This window comes from Berghia stephanieae, chromosome 15 (assembly GCF_034508935.2).
Source record: "Berghia stephanieae isolate SIO BIC M18660-M18661 chromosome 15, UCSD_Bste_1.3, whole genome shotgun sequence".
In the NCBI taxonomy this organism is placed as follows: domain Eukaryota; kingdom Metazoa; phylum Mollusca; class Gastropoda; order Nudibranchia; family Aeolidiidae; genus Berghia; species Berghia stephanieae.
This window is the reverse complement of record NC_088374.1, coordinates 19,551,741-19,566,740: the sequence shown is the minus strand read 5'-3', so window position 1 is coordinate 19,566,740 and position 15,000 is coordinate 19,551,741. Positions and strand designations below refer to the sequence as shown.

Genomic DNA, 15,000 nt, shown 5'->3' with positions numbered 1-15,000 from the left:
CACAGCTTATTTTGCTGAACATTATTTTGTATAGAGTGTAATTGTTTGTTTCAGTTAGAAAATTATATTTTTGTGTTAGGTGGGTGCGAACTTTTAGGGAAAACTCTGAAAATGGCTAGTAAGGAGATAGTTAAACAACTATACCCACTGTGCAACGTGGCTCAGCGGTACAGTCTTTGCTTTGTACCTGAAAAGTACTGAGTTCTGCTGCTCTGTGTGACCTTGAGCAAGTCACCTCGCCCTAGCTCAGTTTGCAGCATTGCACTGGGGCTGATGTCTGGGTTATTCCAAGTCTTCCCTTGGAATAGACTCTAGAGGTAAATTTCCCCTATGGGATGAAATAGAGAATTTTAATTTTTTTTTAAATTTATTTTTTTTAGTTTTAATATTACTGTAACTGCTTACTGTGCTGTTTTGTGGTCTTGTGCTATGAAATTAGGCTTGTGATATGAAGATTCCGTGTTTTGAGTTCTGCTATGGGATGGGCAAATTAAGGTTCTTGGAAAAGGTTCTTTATGCATATTTTCTCAAATTAAGGTTCTTGGAGAAGGTTCTTTATGCATATTTTCTCAAATTAAGGTTCTTGGAGATGGTTCTTTCATGCATATTTTTTTCAAATTTAGGTTCTTGGAGAAGGTTCTTTATGCATATTTTCTCAAATTAAGGTTCTTGGAGATGGTTCTTTCATGCATATTTTCTCATATTAAGGTTCTTGGAGAAGGTTCTTTATGCATATTTTCTCAAATTAAGGTTCTTGGAGAAGGTTTTTTATGCATATTTTCTCAAATTAAGGTTCTTGGAGAAGGTTCTTTATGCATATTTTCTCAAATTAAGGTTCTTGGAGAAGGTTCTTTATTTTCTCAAATTAAGGTTCTTGGAGAAGGTTCTTTATTTTCTCAAATTAAGGTTCTTGGAGAAGGTTCTTTATTTTCTCAAATTAAGGTTCTTGGAGAAGGTTCTTTATTTTCTCAAATTAAGGTTCTTGAAGAAGGCTCTATGCGCATATTTTCTCACCATTCCTATAAATGTATAAAATGAGTAACTGCCTGGTAAGAGCATTGTCTTTGTAAAAAAAAAAAAGAAAGATAAGGGTAATAGAGGCAGTGGCTAAAGATTGTTTTTGTGATGTTCGCCATAAATTAATCCGATTCTGAGTAATATTGGAAAAACTTAAGAAAAATATTCCCTTCCATCAGTGTAATGAAAAATAAAACAAAATAGTTTTAGACCTAGCATCAAAATTATAGTAATTGTAGCTTTTGAAAGGGTCGAAAAAGTGTAGAGAAGTTGATTTTTTGTCCAGACTTTTTTTAATACCTTTGAGAAAGTATTTCTGATACTTTATTGGAGTTAGTTTTTGTATATTTTATATTATTCAGTTTTTATTTATTTTATATTATTCAGTTTTTATATATTTTATATCATTCAACTGATAAAAACGGATGAAAATCGATTTTTTTTCCATAGTTTTTCCAAATAACTCATTATTGGAGTATTTCTATGGTGAACGGGACCAAAAAATGACCTTTGTACAACCTCAATTGTTCCTCACAGATGACATAGATTATCAACTCAATTGCTTTAAAAGTGGGGGTTAGTGCAGTAAAAATGGAGCTTAACAGTGATTGGTCAAAGTAGTTTTTCTCCGTTTTCACTTTTTGTCGCCACGAGCACTGTGTGATGTCAACAAACAAAAATTCTGTAATGATTTGCTGGGTGGGGCAGGGAGGTACCTACTGTGTCTTCTATCCCCCTGTGTCTGTTTTCCAACATGCTTTCTGTCATTGTCTTGGAATGAGATTACTTGGTTTTGTCCTGGCCCTGGCTAGATACCCTAGCTGGGAGGGAAACAGTCAAATGTATAGTTAGAGTTTTGGGAGATGATATTTTTTTCCTTGTAAATCATCTCCCTGTTATGCACTGTATTGTTTGTTTAAATATTATATATGATTTTTAAACATTTGAGTGTATCCCTCTTCTTAGTTGGGACCTGTGCTTGTGTCTGGATGAGACTTTTAGATGATCTCAAACTAAGTACTTTGATAGTGTCCTCTTGGAATCTACACCTGTTACCTATTTGAACAAATTCCCCTTTGTCTTACCTTTTATTTGGTGCTTTAATTGTAATTCTAGAACTTTTTACTATCCCATTTTCTTCCTTTTTACTGGCCCTGATATGACCTTAATGTGTTGCGAGCGCCGTAAAACCCTTAAAAACAAAAACAAAAACAAAACAGTAATGATTTACCGTTGCCTTCCAGATGGTCCAGGAGTCGACAGTGAGTCAGGTCTTGGAAACCAGAAGGAATACGATATCCCTAGGAGACGACCCTGCCATTCAAGCCATTGGTAAGATTGACACTACTGTTGATAACCTTACTTTTTATTTGTGATCCAATGTCCTAATTCTTTATTCACATCTCTCATTCGTCTATGTTGTGTTTGATTCTTCGTGTTTTGTTCATTTTCTTACTCGGATTAGTAGTAGTAGTAGTAGTAGTAGTAGTAGTAGTAGTAGTAGTAGTAGTAGTAGTAGTAGTAGTAGTAGTAGTAGTAGTAGTAGTAGTAGTAGTAGTAGTAGTAGGGTTTTTAGGGTTTTTTAAAAATGTATTGTTTATAATTGTTTACAATTGTTTACCTCGGATTTAAAAATTTTACACAAGTCTTATTCTATTACTACTCATTTTCAGCATCCATGTCATCTTCCAACACAACTACAACAACAACAACAGCAGCCACAGACAAAGAAGAACTGGATGAATTTGACATGCCCATCCTGTCTCCCCTGGGTTCCCTGGAGAACCTGTATGAGTCCATCCTCCCTAAACAGGACGACTCCAATTTCCATTACTACGATCCACTCAGTCTCAGTGCTCCCAAGAAACCCTTGTGTCCTAACATCCCTGCTGATGGCTATTTGGGTAAATACCAGACCTGCGAATTCCATAAATATGTTTAAAATCAGTCTTGATACGTTCTGGTCAGACCAAGAAATGTTATATGACAACTTCAAAACCAAAATTAAATTAACTGGAAGTGGGGCAGAAATGCAGCCCTAGATGATTGAGCCCGGTGAAGAGGAGCCTGAAAAGGACCTGTATCGGAAATCTACTATACGTAACTATAAGTAGCTGTCTACTATTATGAAAAATCCGTAGATCAACGACATTTTGGCTCTAATAATTTCAGCATTTAACTCTTTCAGCGCCATTGGCCACACTGTGCGACTAAAGCAGAATCAGTTCTTATTGACCGATGGCCGCACAGTGCAGCCGGTCTTGAAAGGCAAAAACAATACTGTCATCCAATCTTACTTTCTACAAAAGTATCCGTATCTATATGGTTGGCGCTGAAGAAACCAATGGTCTGGTTGTATTTCAGCGGCGTCCTCATTGGGCGCGGGCCCATGTCAGTCGGGCCTTGAAATCGTTTAGGCGTGGTGCCATGATGACCAGTTCATCCAGCCCATTCCACTCCGAGATAGTTCTAATGAAGAAAGAATTTCTGTAGTTTTGTGTTCTTGTCTGTGGGATTTTGAAGCAGTTCGAATTGTTTGTGCTTTAAATTGAACCAATGGTATCATTTCTTTCATTAGAACATTCAATTGGCCCTAGAGGGGGTTATTTTAATTGAGATTTTGTGCCGAATTCAAATGTCACTTTGTCTTAGCTTGTCATTCTCATGCTGCCTCAATCAGGTGTCAGCCATTTTGTGACGGAAATTCAAATATAGCCTCAGCGCTGAAAATGTTAATGAAGTATCTGTAAGTCATTAAAACTTATTGAAAATGGAAGTTGATGCTAGACTATGCTATTTCAAGGGCATTGACTTTGAAGCGTTTTATAGTCGTAAGGATAATTTTATGATTTTTAAAGTTAACTATGATTACGTTTTTTATTATCCACTAAAAACTACGAATATGATAGCCGGTTTCAATCTCGTATTTTGTCATAATGAAATTTGAATCTTTAACATAAAAATGATCCTTATCACAAATTTTTATTTTCTTTTGTACTTTTATAATAATAATAATAATAATAAGAAGAAGAAGAAGAAGAAGAAGAAGAAGAAGAAGAAGAAGAAGAAGAAGAAGAAGAAGAAGAAGAAGAAGAAGAAGAAGAAGAAGAAGAAGAAGAAGGAGGAGGAGGAGGAGGAGGGGGAGGAAGAAGAAGAAGATGAAGAAGAAGGAGAAAAAGAAGAAGAAGAAAAGGGAAAAAAAATAAGAAGAAGAAGAGGAGGAGGAGGTAGAAAATGATTTAGTTCCTTACTTTTTTCAGTCCACTGCTTCTAGCAGCTGAGTATCAGTTACAGACTTCATTTAATCTTTTTATTTCATGACTTTCTGTACAGAGCCAGTGCCACCTGCTTCCCTAATGACATCTGCTGCGTCCACGACAGCCACCACAACAACAACATCTACAACTGCTGCTTCATCAACAAACGCCACTGCCAACTCTGCATCTCTACTGTCAACTACTACATCAGCATCAGCATCATCTTCATCATCAACAACTACTACGACATCAAGTACCATCTCTGCCTCCATGACAAATATATCGGTTGTGAAATCGCCGTCCAAGTTATCCGATCCAACTCGTAAGAAATCCAACACATCGTCCAAATCTCTGGATAACGTCTTCGAATCGCTGGACCCCACATTCAACAAAAACGCGTCTTCCATTGCTTCCTCTTCCTCTGATTCAAATTCAAACTCAAATTCCGCTGAAAATTCTGGAAGCTCTTTACCAGATTCATTTTTCCAAAATTTACAGAGAGCAAATAAAAATAAAAACCCAAATGACAGCAATGATAATGATATAACTAGCTCTGGCGTCGGAGTCAATTTCGTAGAGCCAGAATTGACCGATCAGCGCAGAGCTATCCTAGCATCCCAGCCAATTTATGAAGAAATTCCAAACGGAATAAATGAAGATGATGATAATATAGAAGAAGGAGAAGGAGGAGGTGTATGTGGTAGTAGTGCAGGCTTTACTGTGAACCAGGATACTTCTAGAAATTCCAAAGTCACCGGTGTCCGAAGTGGTTCTTTCAGTAGAACGGACAGTAACAGATCCGTTACTGGGAAAAACCAAAATCAAAAGAGGAGTGGAGATGGAGGATTGATGTCGGCATCGTTTCATAGCGGAGGTTTGCCAAAAAGTGCCAAAGATGCTGTAAATGCTTCAAACTCTCCCTCAGCCCTTACGACGAAATCCCAGTTGGTTTCACAACCCCCACCTCCACCACCACCACAACACCCACCGTCCACTGTCAAATTATCTGCAGCGTCATCGGCAATGAAGTCAACAGCAGCACTTAAGCAACAACAACAGCAGCAGCAGCATTCGTCCCCATCCAAACAAAATATGAGTCGTCAGTCGTCTGTCTCCTCCCTCATGACAACCTCGATGACCTCATCCATGTTACCCCCACCACCACCTCCCCCAGACCATCTCCCAGTACCTCCACCCCTCTCCACAGTAAGATCTCTCTCCAGAGAGGCTATCCCAACGTCCGCTGATTCTTCAGACACCCCCAGCTTTTGCACCTTGCCCAGACCAAGGGCTGCCCCGAGACGCAAGGCAAAGAGGCCGGACACAGCGGGATCAGACCAATACATTTCAATGAACAAGCCGAACTTACAGGTGAAAATTTTGACTCATCATAATACTCTTCATATTAAAACACCATTAAAAAAATAATTAATCATAGAAAATCGGAAGACGATAAAACAATGTAATTTCAATGTGTCACTATTCATCTATAAACACTTTGAACTCTTATGTTTGTGCCCGATGCGTACTTATTTTCAGGTCTGATAGCTGAACGCAATTATGGGTCTGATTTACCATTGTTGTAATGGATATGTAATTTGTTTGTGACAGTTTGAGGGTATTTCCATTACAACCGTGGTGGGAGGGACCATAACAATACTCTTCAACAGTCGTAACGTCACTTCCTTCCTAATGACGCATGGTAACTTAGTAACACTGGCTCTAAACTATCGGAACAATGGCGGACGCCCGTATGAAATATTTATCCGGCGAGCATAAAAGCGTATCCAGAGGGAAAAAAAACATAAATTTGATAATGTTTTGACTTTTGCACATTCTGATCACAAGGCATATGAAAAGTTCTAGCCAGCATGAAAAATAAAAAGTAATGATTTTATTTGTTTAGAACCAAGATGACCACCGTTGCCAGGCGGCGTGATATCAGACTCATCATCATCATGTAGTTCCATATCTTAAGCAGACGTCGGAGGTCATCTTCCGCCAAGCTGATCTATCTCTTGCCAATTCTATTAAAGCAGCGCCACCTTTCTCAGCTTCATCTGTCCAAGTTCAGATATCAGACTATTAATAAATAAATAAATAAATTTTATTCACGTTTTGACACAGCAAACAAATTTGATATTGAAAATGAAAAACATAAATTAGACAGGGCTTTGGAAGATGAAATGACTATTGAGGTCAGTGAAGAAGAAACGAGATTCGTATTTTCGAAACTAAACGAGAGGAAGGCTGCTGGGCCGTATGGATTGAAAGGAAAATTATTAAAAGAATGTGCCCATCAACTGTCCCCCATTTATACACATATTTTTAACTGGTCCCTCCAATGCGTTTCGATCCCTGAAATTTGGAAAACTTCAAAAATTATTCCTGTTCCAAAAAAAGAAAAACTTGAATCTATGAACGATCTTAGACCTGTTGCACTGACTTCAATAGTCATGAAATCTTTAGAAAAACTTGTTCTTGTTAAAATTAGGAACCAGTTTATGCCATTGAGTGATAGTCATCAATTTGCTTACAAACCAGGACGTGGCGTAGAGGATGCCATTTTGCAGTTTACAAACATCTACAGGCATCTAGATCACGCTAAGAGCTATTGCAGATTGCTTTTCGAAGATTTTTCTTCAGCGTTCAATACAATGCAACCTCAGTTGGTTGTTCAAAAATTGACTAGTCTGAATCTAAACAAGAATATAATTGCTTGGGTGCTCGAATTTCTTACGGAGAGAGCACAATATGTTCAATTAGGACAAAACATATCTTCCTGTATAACTACAAATACTGGTGCTCCTCAAGGTTGTGTATTGTCCCCTGTATTATTCACAATATACACGAATGACTGTAGAAGTCAAAACCTGAGTGTACCTTTGATAAAGTTTGCAGATGACACCGCTCTTCAAGGCCTCATAACAAATGGCAACGAAGTGGCTTATAGGCAAGAAATTGATAGATTTGTGTCTTGGTGTGATGCCCACCACCTAGAGCTTAACATAAGCAAGACAAAGGAGCTAGTGATTGACTTTAGGAGAGTGAAGGAACCGATAGAACCGTTAAAATTAAAGGACCAATTCGTCCAGCGAGTTCCTCAGTACAAATACCTTGGTGTAACAATTGATGACAGGCTCAAGTGGGATGAACACTTGAAAATAATTAGGCATAAGATGTGCAGACGTACATATTTTTTATCAAAACTTTCTCAGTTTAGAATAGATTAAAACCCTCTGCACATTATTTTATAGAGCAGTAATCGAAAGTGTTTTGTCATTTTGTATAACAGCTTGGGGAGGCAATTGCTTAGCAGTGGAAAGGAACAAAATAAATTCAAATTTTTAAAAATCTATTAAACGCTATATAAATGATGTTGACGATGTAGATCTTTTATACGAGAAATTTTGTATAAATAAAATAACTAAAATATTAAATGACCAGTATCATCCACTAAGACCATCAGTTATTATGTCAGAAAGAAGTGGTCGCCCTTTCTCTATTTCAACGAAAACAGAGAGACACCGAAAATCTTTTCTGCCGTCCAGTATTAGGCTTTATAACAACAAGCAATAATCATTTTATATAATTATTTCGCATTTTTACTTTCAAAAAATGTAAATATTAAATTATTAATTTATTTGTTTTGCAATCTTTTCAATTTTTAATTTATAGTGACAGTTTTGACTATTTTACAGTGTTGAAATTATTCATATTATAAAGCGCAGCTCTGGTTATGGAGCTACTCCTTTTTCATATATACATCCTATTTCCATTGTATTTTTATCTTATTATGTAAATTATAGCACGTCTGTACAAAAAATTTCCTTATTGGGATGCAATAAAGTATTATTATTATTATTATTATTATTATTATTATTATTATTATTATTATTATTATTATTATTATTATTATTATTATTATTATTATTATTATTATTATTATTATTATTGAATCGTATTTGTCTGAAAGCAATATTATGACAGAATGGTCTAGGTACAGTGGTCCAGATAGCTCAGTTGGTAGAGCACTTGCTTCATATGCAAAAGGACTGAGATCGATCCCGAGTGTAATCAAGATTTTTTTCTGACCCCTCTGTTCACCCAGCAGTAAATGAGTAGCTGGGTCTATTAGATCTGGTGGAAAGTACTTTGTGATAGACTAGCATCCTATCCAAAGGGTAGCAAGTAATTGCTATTGTCCGTTTCACGCTATAGAAACCGGAATAACTCCAGCTCCAGGAAAGATCTGGGTACAGGAAATTGTATTCGTAGACACAAATGTGACCCACCATCTCAAAACAGTATCATATCGGGATAAAAATTGAATTACAATTAAACTTGAGCTTTTATATAGCGCAATATCCCCCAAACATGCTCAAAGTGCTTTACAAGGGGTCCCTGACCAACAGCAACATATAACATGTAGAACGAGACATGATGCCTGTTAGGCGATATTGCAATTTTTTTCCAACAAAGACATCGCCGTTAACGACCAGGTACTCCTTTTTCACCTGAGTACGGTGAGAGAATGCGAGTAAAGAGCCTTTTCCAAGGACTCATTTATACACTGAGGGAGGCTAGAATCCGGCACCTTCCGATCCGAAAGCAAGAAACACACCACAAGACCCCACAGCCTAGTATGCGTCATGTCTCGTCATACATGTTACGTGTTGCTGACCCTTCTGGGTCACACAATGCAATACCTTTCCATTCAGGATCAATAAAGTATATCTTATCTTACCTTAACAACTAAGCTATTTCACCCCCTTTTTGGAATTAGCTGAAGGATGTTCAAAACCTATTAAGTTAGGCCAGCAATTCTACTTACTTACTTACTTATCCGAACCAGCGACCACCTGAGCTCTCGCCCTTCGTTCTTGTGCCATGACGTAGAAGTTAGACGTCTTTTGTAGTTGTTCCAGGTGACTATAAAGTGTGTTACTGATGCTTGGATTTGGTGGGAGGAATGTGCATCTCAGGTCTTCAAGAGGTTGACATTCAAGCAAGTGGTGTGCAATTCTACAAAACTAACGATTCCCCCCCCCCCCCCCCCCCCCGCCCCACTTTGCATGAAAGCCGGAATGACATCTCATTGTCCCTTTAGGCCATCTGTGTGGAATGATGTACCACAGAGTGCTCATGAATCAGTCGATTGATTTTTAAGTGGAAACTTAAGCTTGTTTTTTTTTAGAATTAGACTGTAAGAAAGAGGAGATTTTTTTTGATTATCTAAATAATGTCGTCGTAATTAAAGATTTAAAGTCTTACATTTCAAGTGTTAGAGTTAGAGTGGTAGCATAGTCTTACATTTCAAGTGTTAGAGTTAGAGTGGTAGCATGGTCTTACATTTCAAGTGTTAGAGTTAGAGTGGTAGCATAGTCTTACATTTCAAGTGTTAGAGTTAGAGTGGTAGCATGGTCTTACATTTCAAGTGTTAGAGTTAGAGTGGTAGCATAGTCTTACATTTCAAGTGTTTAGAGTAGAGTGGTAGCATAGTCTTACATTTCAAGTGTTTAGAGTTAGAGTGGTAGCATAGTCTTACATTTCAAGTGTTAGAGTTAGAGTGGTAGCATAGTCTACATTTCAAGTGTTAGAGTTAGAGTGGTAGCATAGTTTAATTTCAAGTGTTAGAGTTAGAGTGGTAGCATAGTCTTAATTTAAGTGTTAAGTTAAGTGGTAGCATAGTCTTATTTCAAGTGTTAAGGTTAGAGTGGTAGCATAGTCTTAATTTCAAGTGTTAGAGTTAGAGTGTAGCATAGTCTTACATTTCAAGTGTTAGAGTTAGAGTGGTAGCATAGTCTACATTAATGGTTAGAGTAGTAGTTCAAGTTTTATTTAAGTGTTAGCAGTGTTAATTAAGGTAGATTAAGTGTAGCAATTTAATTTCAATGTTAAGTTAAGTGGTCATTCTTCAAGTGTTAGAGTTAGAGTGGTAGATAGTCTCATTTCAAGTGTTGAGTTAGAGTGGTAGTCTTACATTTCAAGTGTTAGTTAGGTGAGATAGTCTTACATTTCAAGTGTTAGAGTTGAGTGGTGCATAGTCTTACATTTCAAGTGTTAGAGTTAGAGTGGTAGCATAGTCTATTTCAAGTGTTAGAGTTAGAGTGGTAGCATAGTCTTACATTTCAAGTGTTAGAGTTAGAGTGGTAGCAAGTCTTACATTTCAAGTGTTAGAGTTAGAGTGGTAGCATAGTCTTACATTTCAAGTGTTAGAGTTAGAGTGGTAGCATATTTACATTTCAAGTGTTAGAGTTAGAGTGGAGCATAGTCTTATTTAATGTTAAGTTAGAGTTAGCATGTTACATTTACATTTAGTGTTAGAGTTAGAGTGTAGCATTAAGTTTAAGTTTAGAGTTTAGATTTAAGTTGGTTAGATGTTTAATTTAGTGTTAGAGTTAGAGTGGTAGCATAGTCTTAATTTAAGTGTTAGAGTTAAGTGGTAGCATAGTCTTACATTTCAAGTGTTAGAGTTAGAGTGGTAGCATAGTCTTACATTTCAAGTGTTAGAGTTGATGGTAGCATAGTCTTACATTTAAGTGTTAGAGTTAGAGTGGTAGCAGTCTTACATTTAGTTTAGAGTTAGAGTGGTAGCATAGTCTTACATTTCAAGTGTTAGAGTTAGAGTGGTAGATAGTCTTACATTTCAAGTGTTAGAGTTAGATGGTAGCATAGTCTTACATTTCAAGTGTTAGAGTTAGAGTGGTAGATACTTACATTTCAAGTTTAGAGTTAGAGTGGTAGCATAGTCTTACATTTCAAGTTTAGAGTTAGAGTGTTAGCATAGTCTTACATTCAAGTGTTATTAGGTAGTGTTAGTCTTAATTTCAAGGTTAGAGTTAGAGTGGTAGTATTCTTACATTTCAAGTGTTAGAGTTAGAGTGGTTAGCATAGTCTTACATTTCAAGTGTTAAGTTAAGTGGTAGATGTCTTAATTTCAAGTGTTAGAGTTGAGTGGTAGATAGTCTTACTTTCAAGTGTTAGAGTTAGAGTGGTAGCATAGTCTTACATTTCAATGTTAGAGTTGAGGGTAGCATAGTCTTCATTTCAAGTGTTAGAGTTAGAGTGGTAGCATAGTCTTACATTTCAAGTGTTAGAGTAGAGTGGTATAGTTTACATTTATTAGGTTAGAGTGGTAGAGTTAATTTCAGTTTAATTTAGTGGTAGATATTTAATTCAAGTGTTAGAGTAAGTGTGATAGTCTTACATTAGTTTAATTTAAGTTTAGATTGTGTAAGTTATTCAAGTTTAAGTGTTAGGTTAGTGGTAGCATTAGTTTAATTAAGTTAAGTTTAGTTAAGTGGTTAGATAGTCTTCATTTCAAGTGTTAGAGTTAAGTGTGATATTTACATTTCAAGTGTTAGAGTTAGAGTAGTGTTTAGCATTATAAGTTTAAGTTTAAGTGGTTAGAGTTAGTGTAATTTATTAGTGTTAGAGTGGTGCATAGTTACATTCAAGTTTAGTTAGAGTGGTAGTAGTCTTACATATTTAAGTTTGAGTTGAGTTTCTTTCAAGTTTAATTAGAGTGTAGTAGTTACTTTAAATTTGAGTTAAGTGTAGATGTAGATATTTCATTTAAGTGTTAGAGTTAGGGTGATAGTCTTACATTTCAAGTGTTAAGTTAGAGTGGTAGCATAGTCTTACTTTCAAGTGTTATGAGTGGAGTGTTTACATTAAGTGTTAAGTTTAAGTGATAGTTAATTTGGTTAGTAGAGTTACATTCAGTTTAGGTTAGAGTTAGATGTCTTACTTTCATGTTAGAGTTAGAGTGGTAGCATAGTTTACATTTCGTGTTAGATTAGATGGTAGTAGTCTTACATTTCAAGTGTTAGAGTTAGAGTGGTAGCATGGTCTTACATTTCAAGTGTTAGAGTTAGGTGGTACATGTTTACATTTAAGTTAGAGTTAGGTTAGCATGTTTACATTTCAAGTGTTAGAGTTAGAGTGGTAGCTAGTCTTAATTTAAGTGTTAGATTTATTAGTTGAGTAGTTCATTTCAAGTTTAAGTTAGGTAGGTAGCATAGTCTTACATTTAGTTAGATTAGAGTGGTCTAGATTTCAATTTCAAGTGTTAGAGTTAGATGTGTTCATGTTGTTAATTGTCAAGTTTTATTTAGTGTTAGTTAGTGGTAGCATAGTCTTACATTTCAAGTGTTAGTTAGTAGAGTTTGTCTACATTTCAAGTAAGTTGAAGTACTATTTAATTCAATGTAGTTTGTAGTAGTTTTAGTGTTAGATTAGGTGTGCTTTTCATTTCGTGTGATTAGTGGTAGCATCTTATTTCAATTAATGTTAATACTTAATTATTGAGGAGATTCTTACATTCGTGAGGATGTCATCTTACATTTCATGTTGAGTGTGTAGCATATAATCAAGTAGTTAGTTATGTTTCATTTCAGTTGAGTTATTAGTGTTTAATTCAGTTATTAGAGGGAGCATAGTCTTCTCAAGGTTAGTATTAGGCTTCAATGGTAGATTCTAGCTTAATTTCAAGGTTAATAAGGTCAATTACTTTCAAGGTGTATAGCTAGTCATAATTTAAAGTGTCACTTCTTTCATAGATTAATTAGGGAGTGGAGGGAGGTATGTGGTTTGGAATGTTATTTCGAAGATATGTTCCATGTTATCTTTCAGTGTGTGGTCTGGTAAAGGTTTGGAGATTCTTGTGTTAGGGTCTTACTTTGTGTTTCTTACATTCGTTTAGAGTTAATACATAGTCTTAAATTAGTTTGAGGAGGTTAGAGACAGTCTCACTAGTCTAAGTTTAGTAATGGTTACAACCACAGTAGGAGCTATTATGGAAGCTGCTACATTCAAGTGTTAGAGTTAGAGTGGTAGCATAGTCTTACATTTCAAGTGTTAGAGTTAGAGTGGTAGCATAGTCTTACATTTCAAGTGTATAGAGTTAGAGTGGTAGCATAGTCTTACATTTCAAGTGTTAGTTAGAAGTGGTAGCATAGTCTTACATTTCAAGTGTTAGAGTTAGAGTGGGTAGCTCATTTAAGGTGAGTTTTACATGTCTACATTAGTGTTAGAGTAGAGTGGTAGTAGTTACAAAGTTTAGAGAGAGTGGTGCATAGTCTTACTTTCAAGTGTTTGAGTTGAGTGGTAGCTATAGTCTTAATTCAAAGTGTTGAGTTAGAGTGGTAGCATAGTCTTACATTTCAAGTGTTAGAGTTAGAGTGGTAGCTAGTCTTACATTTCAAGTGTTTTGAGTTAGAGTGTAGCATATTGTCTTACATTTCAAGTGTTAGAGTTAAGTTGGTACATAGTCTTACTTTCAAGTTTAGAGTTAGATGGTGCATGTCTTCATTTCAATGTTAGAGTTAGAGTGGTAGCATAGTCTACATTTCAAGTGTTAGAGTTAAGGAGTGGTAGTAGCATAGTCTTTGGTACATCTTACATTTCAAGTGTTAGAGTTAGAGTGGTAGCATAGTCTTACATTTCAAGTGTTTGAGTTAGAGTGGTAGCATAGTCTTACATTTCAAGTGTTAGAGTTAGAGTGGTAGCATAGTCTTACATTTCAAGTGTTAGAGTTAGAGTGGTAGCATGGTCTTACATTTCAAGTGTTAGAGTTAGAGTGGTAGCATGGTCTTACATTTCAAGTGTTAGAGTTAGAGTGGTAGCATAGTCTTACATTTCAAGTGTTAGAGTTAGAGTGGTAGCAATAAACAAAAATGAATATAACAGCTTCAAATAAAGAACAAAATGCTAAACTCTAAACGTTTTGGGCTCAAAATCCTTCTTCAGTCAATTATGAGAATAGTGAAAATGGTATATAAAAAATATTTAAAAAAATAGTTCTTTATTCTTCCCAATGGGGAAGTTTTTCTTTAGGATCTATTCCAAGGGAAGACTGGAAGAACCCAGGCGTTAGCCGCAGTGCAGCACTGCAAACTGAGCTAAGGCACAGTGAATTGCTCAAGGCCACACAACACAGCGGGTATTCGAACTTGGTACCTTATTGTTATCACTATTGTTACTAGTAGTAGTAGCTAAGTAGTATGATTACACCTTCAAATTCATTTCGTCAACCCAGCTTTGAAAGTCTTCCTCTAAGAACTGTTTCATAGCCACGTCAAGTTGAATTACTGGACAGTGGAGGACGATGTGATCGCTGGTCTCTGGAACTGCCTTACATTTCCGGCAGGCATCACTGTTCCCAAGTTTCCATCTGCACATCTTTGATGCAGTTTTGCCATGTCCTGTTAAGAGACGATTTGAGGAAACCAAGTATTTTCTAGCATTGTGGAATGCAGGCAGTCTTTAGATGGGGTCTTTTGTGATGTTTCCTTCTCTTGGTGTTTCCTTATTCCACATTTCTCTCCAGTTCTTTTCCACACTGAAGTCTACCATTATTGTAACATTATTGTCATGTATTTTAATTCTCAGATTTCTTTGAGCGAGGACAAGCTGAGAGATCTTCTAAACAGGATGACGGTCTCCACCTTCCAGTCCCTTCAAGAAATCTATCTGCAATACGAGAAGATTCTAGCCCAGGATAAACTGGGGATTACCCCCAACCAACAAGTCAAATGGAGTGACCTTGACATTTATGGAAAGCCTGTACATGCATCGGGGAAATGTATCGTGTACAACGCAAAGCTGAAGACATCGGGCATGTCGTGTCAAGTTATGGTGAGTGTGAGAGATTTAGGAGCTGTAATGTAAATGATGCTGCTCGAAGCTCGAAGAAATAAATAAAAATGTGAAATTGAATGTA

General features: G+C 36.3%; 1 protein-coding gene across 2 annotated transcripts in view; it reads left to right on the top strand.

The window, feature by feature from the left end:
• LOC144960611 (uncharacterized) overlaps nt 1–15,000 on the top strand; it is an 87,187-nt gene that overhangs the window by 61,340 nt on the left and 10,847 nt on the right. For both annotated transcript variants that reach the window (XM_078893835.1, XM_078893834.1), the window contains exons 8-11: nt 2,262–2,349; nt 2,691–2,921; nt 4,351–5,645; nt 14,670–14,915. In XM_078893835.1, the coding sequence (XP_078749961.1) occupies nt 2,262–2,349; nt 2,691–2,921; nt 4,351–5,645; nt 14,670–14,915 (1,860 nt within the window). The remainder of the gene's footprint in view (nt 1–2,261; nt 2,350–2,690; nt 2,922–4,350; nt 5,646–14,669; nt 14,916–15,000) is intronic.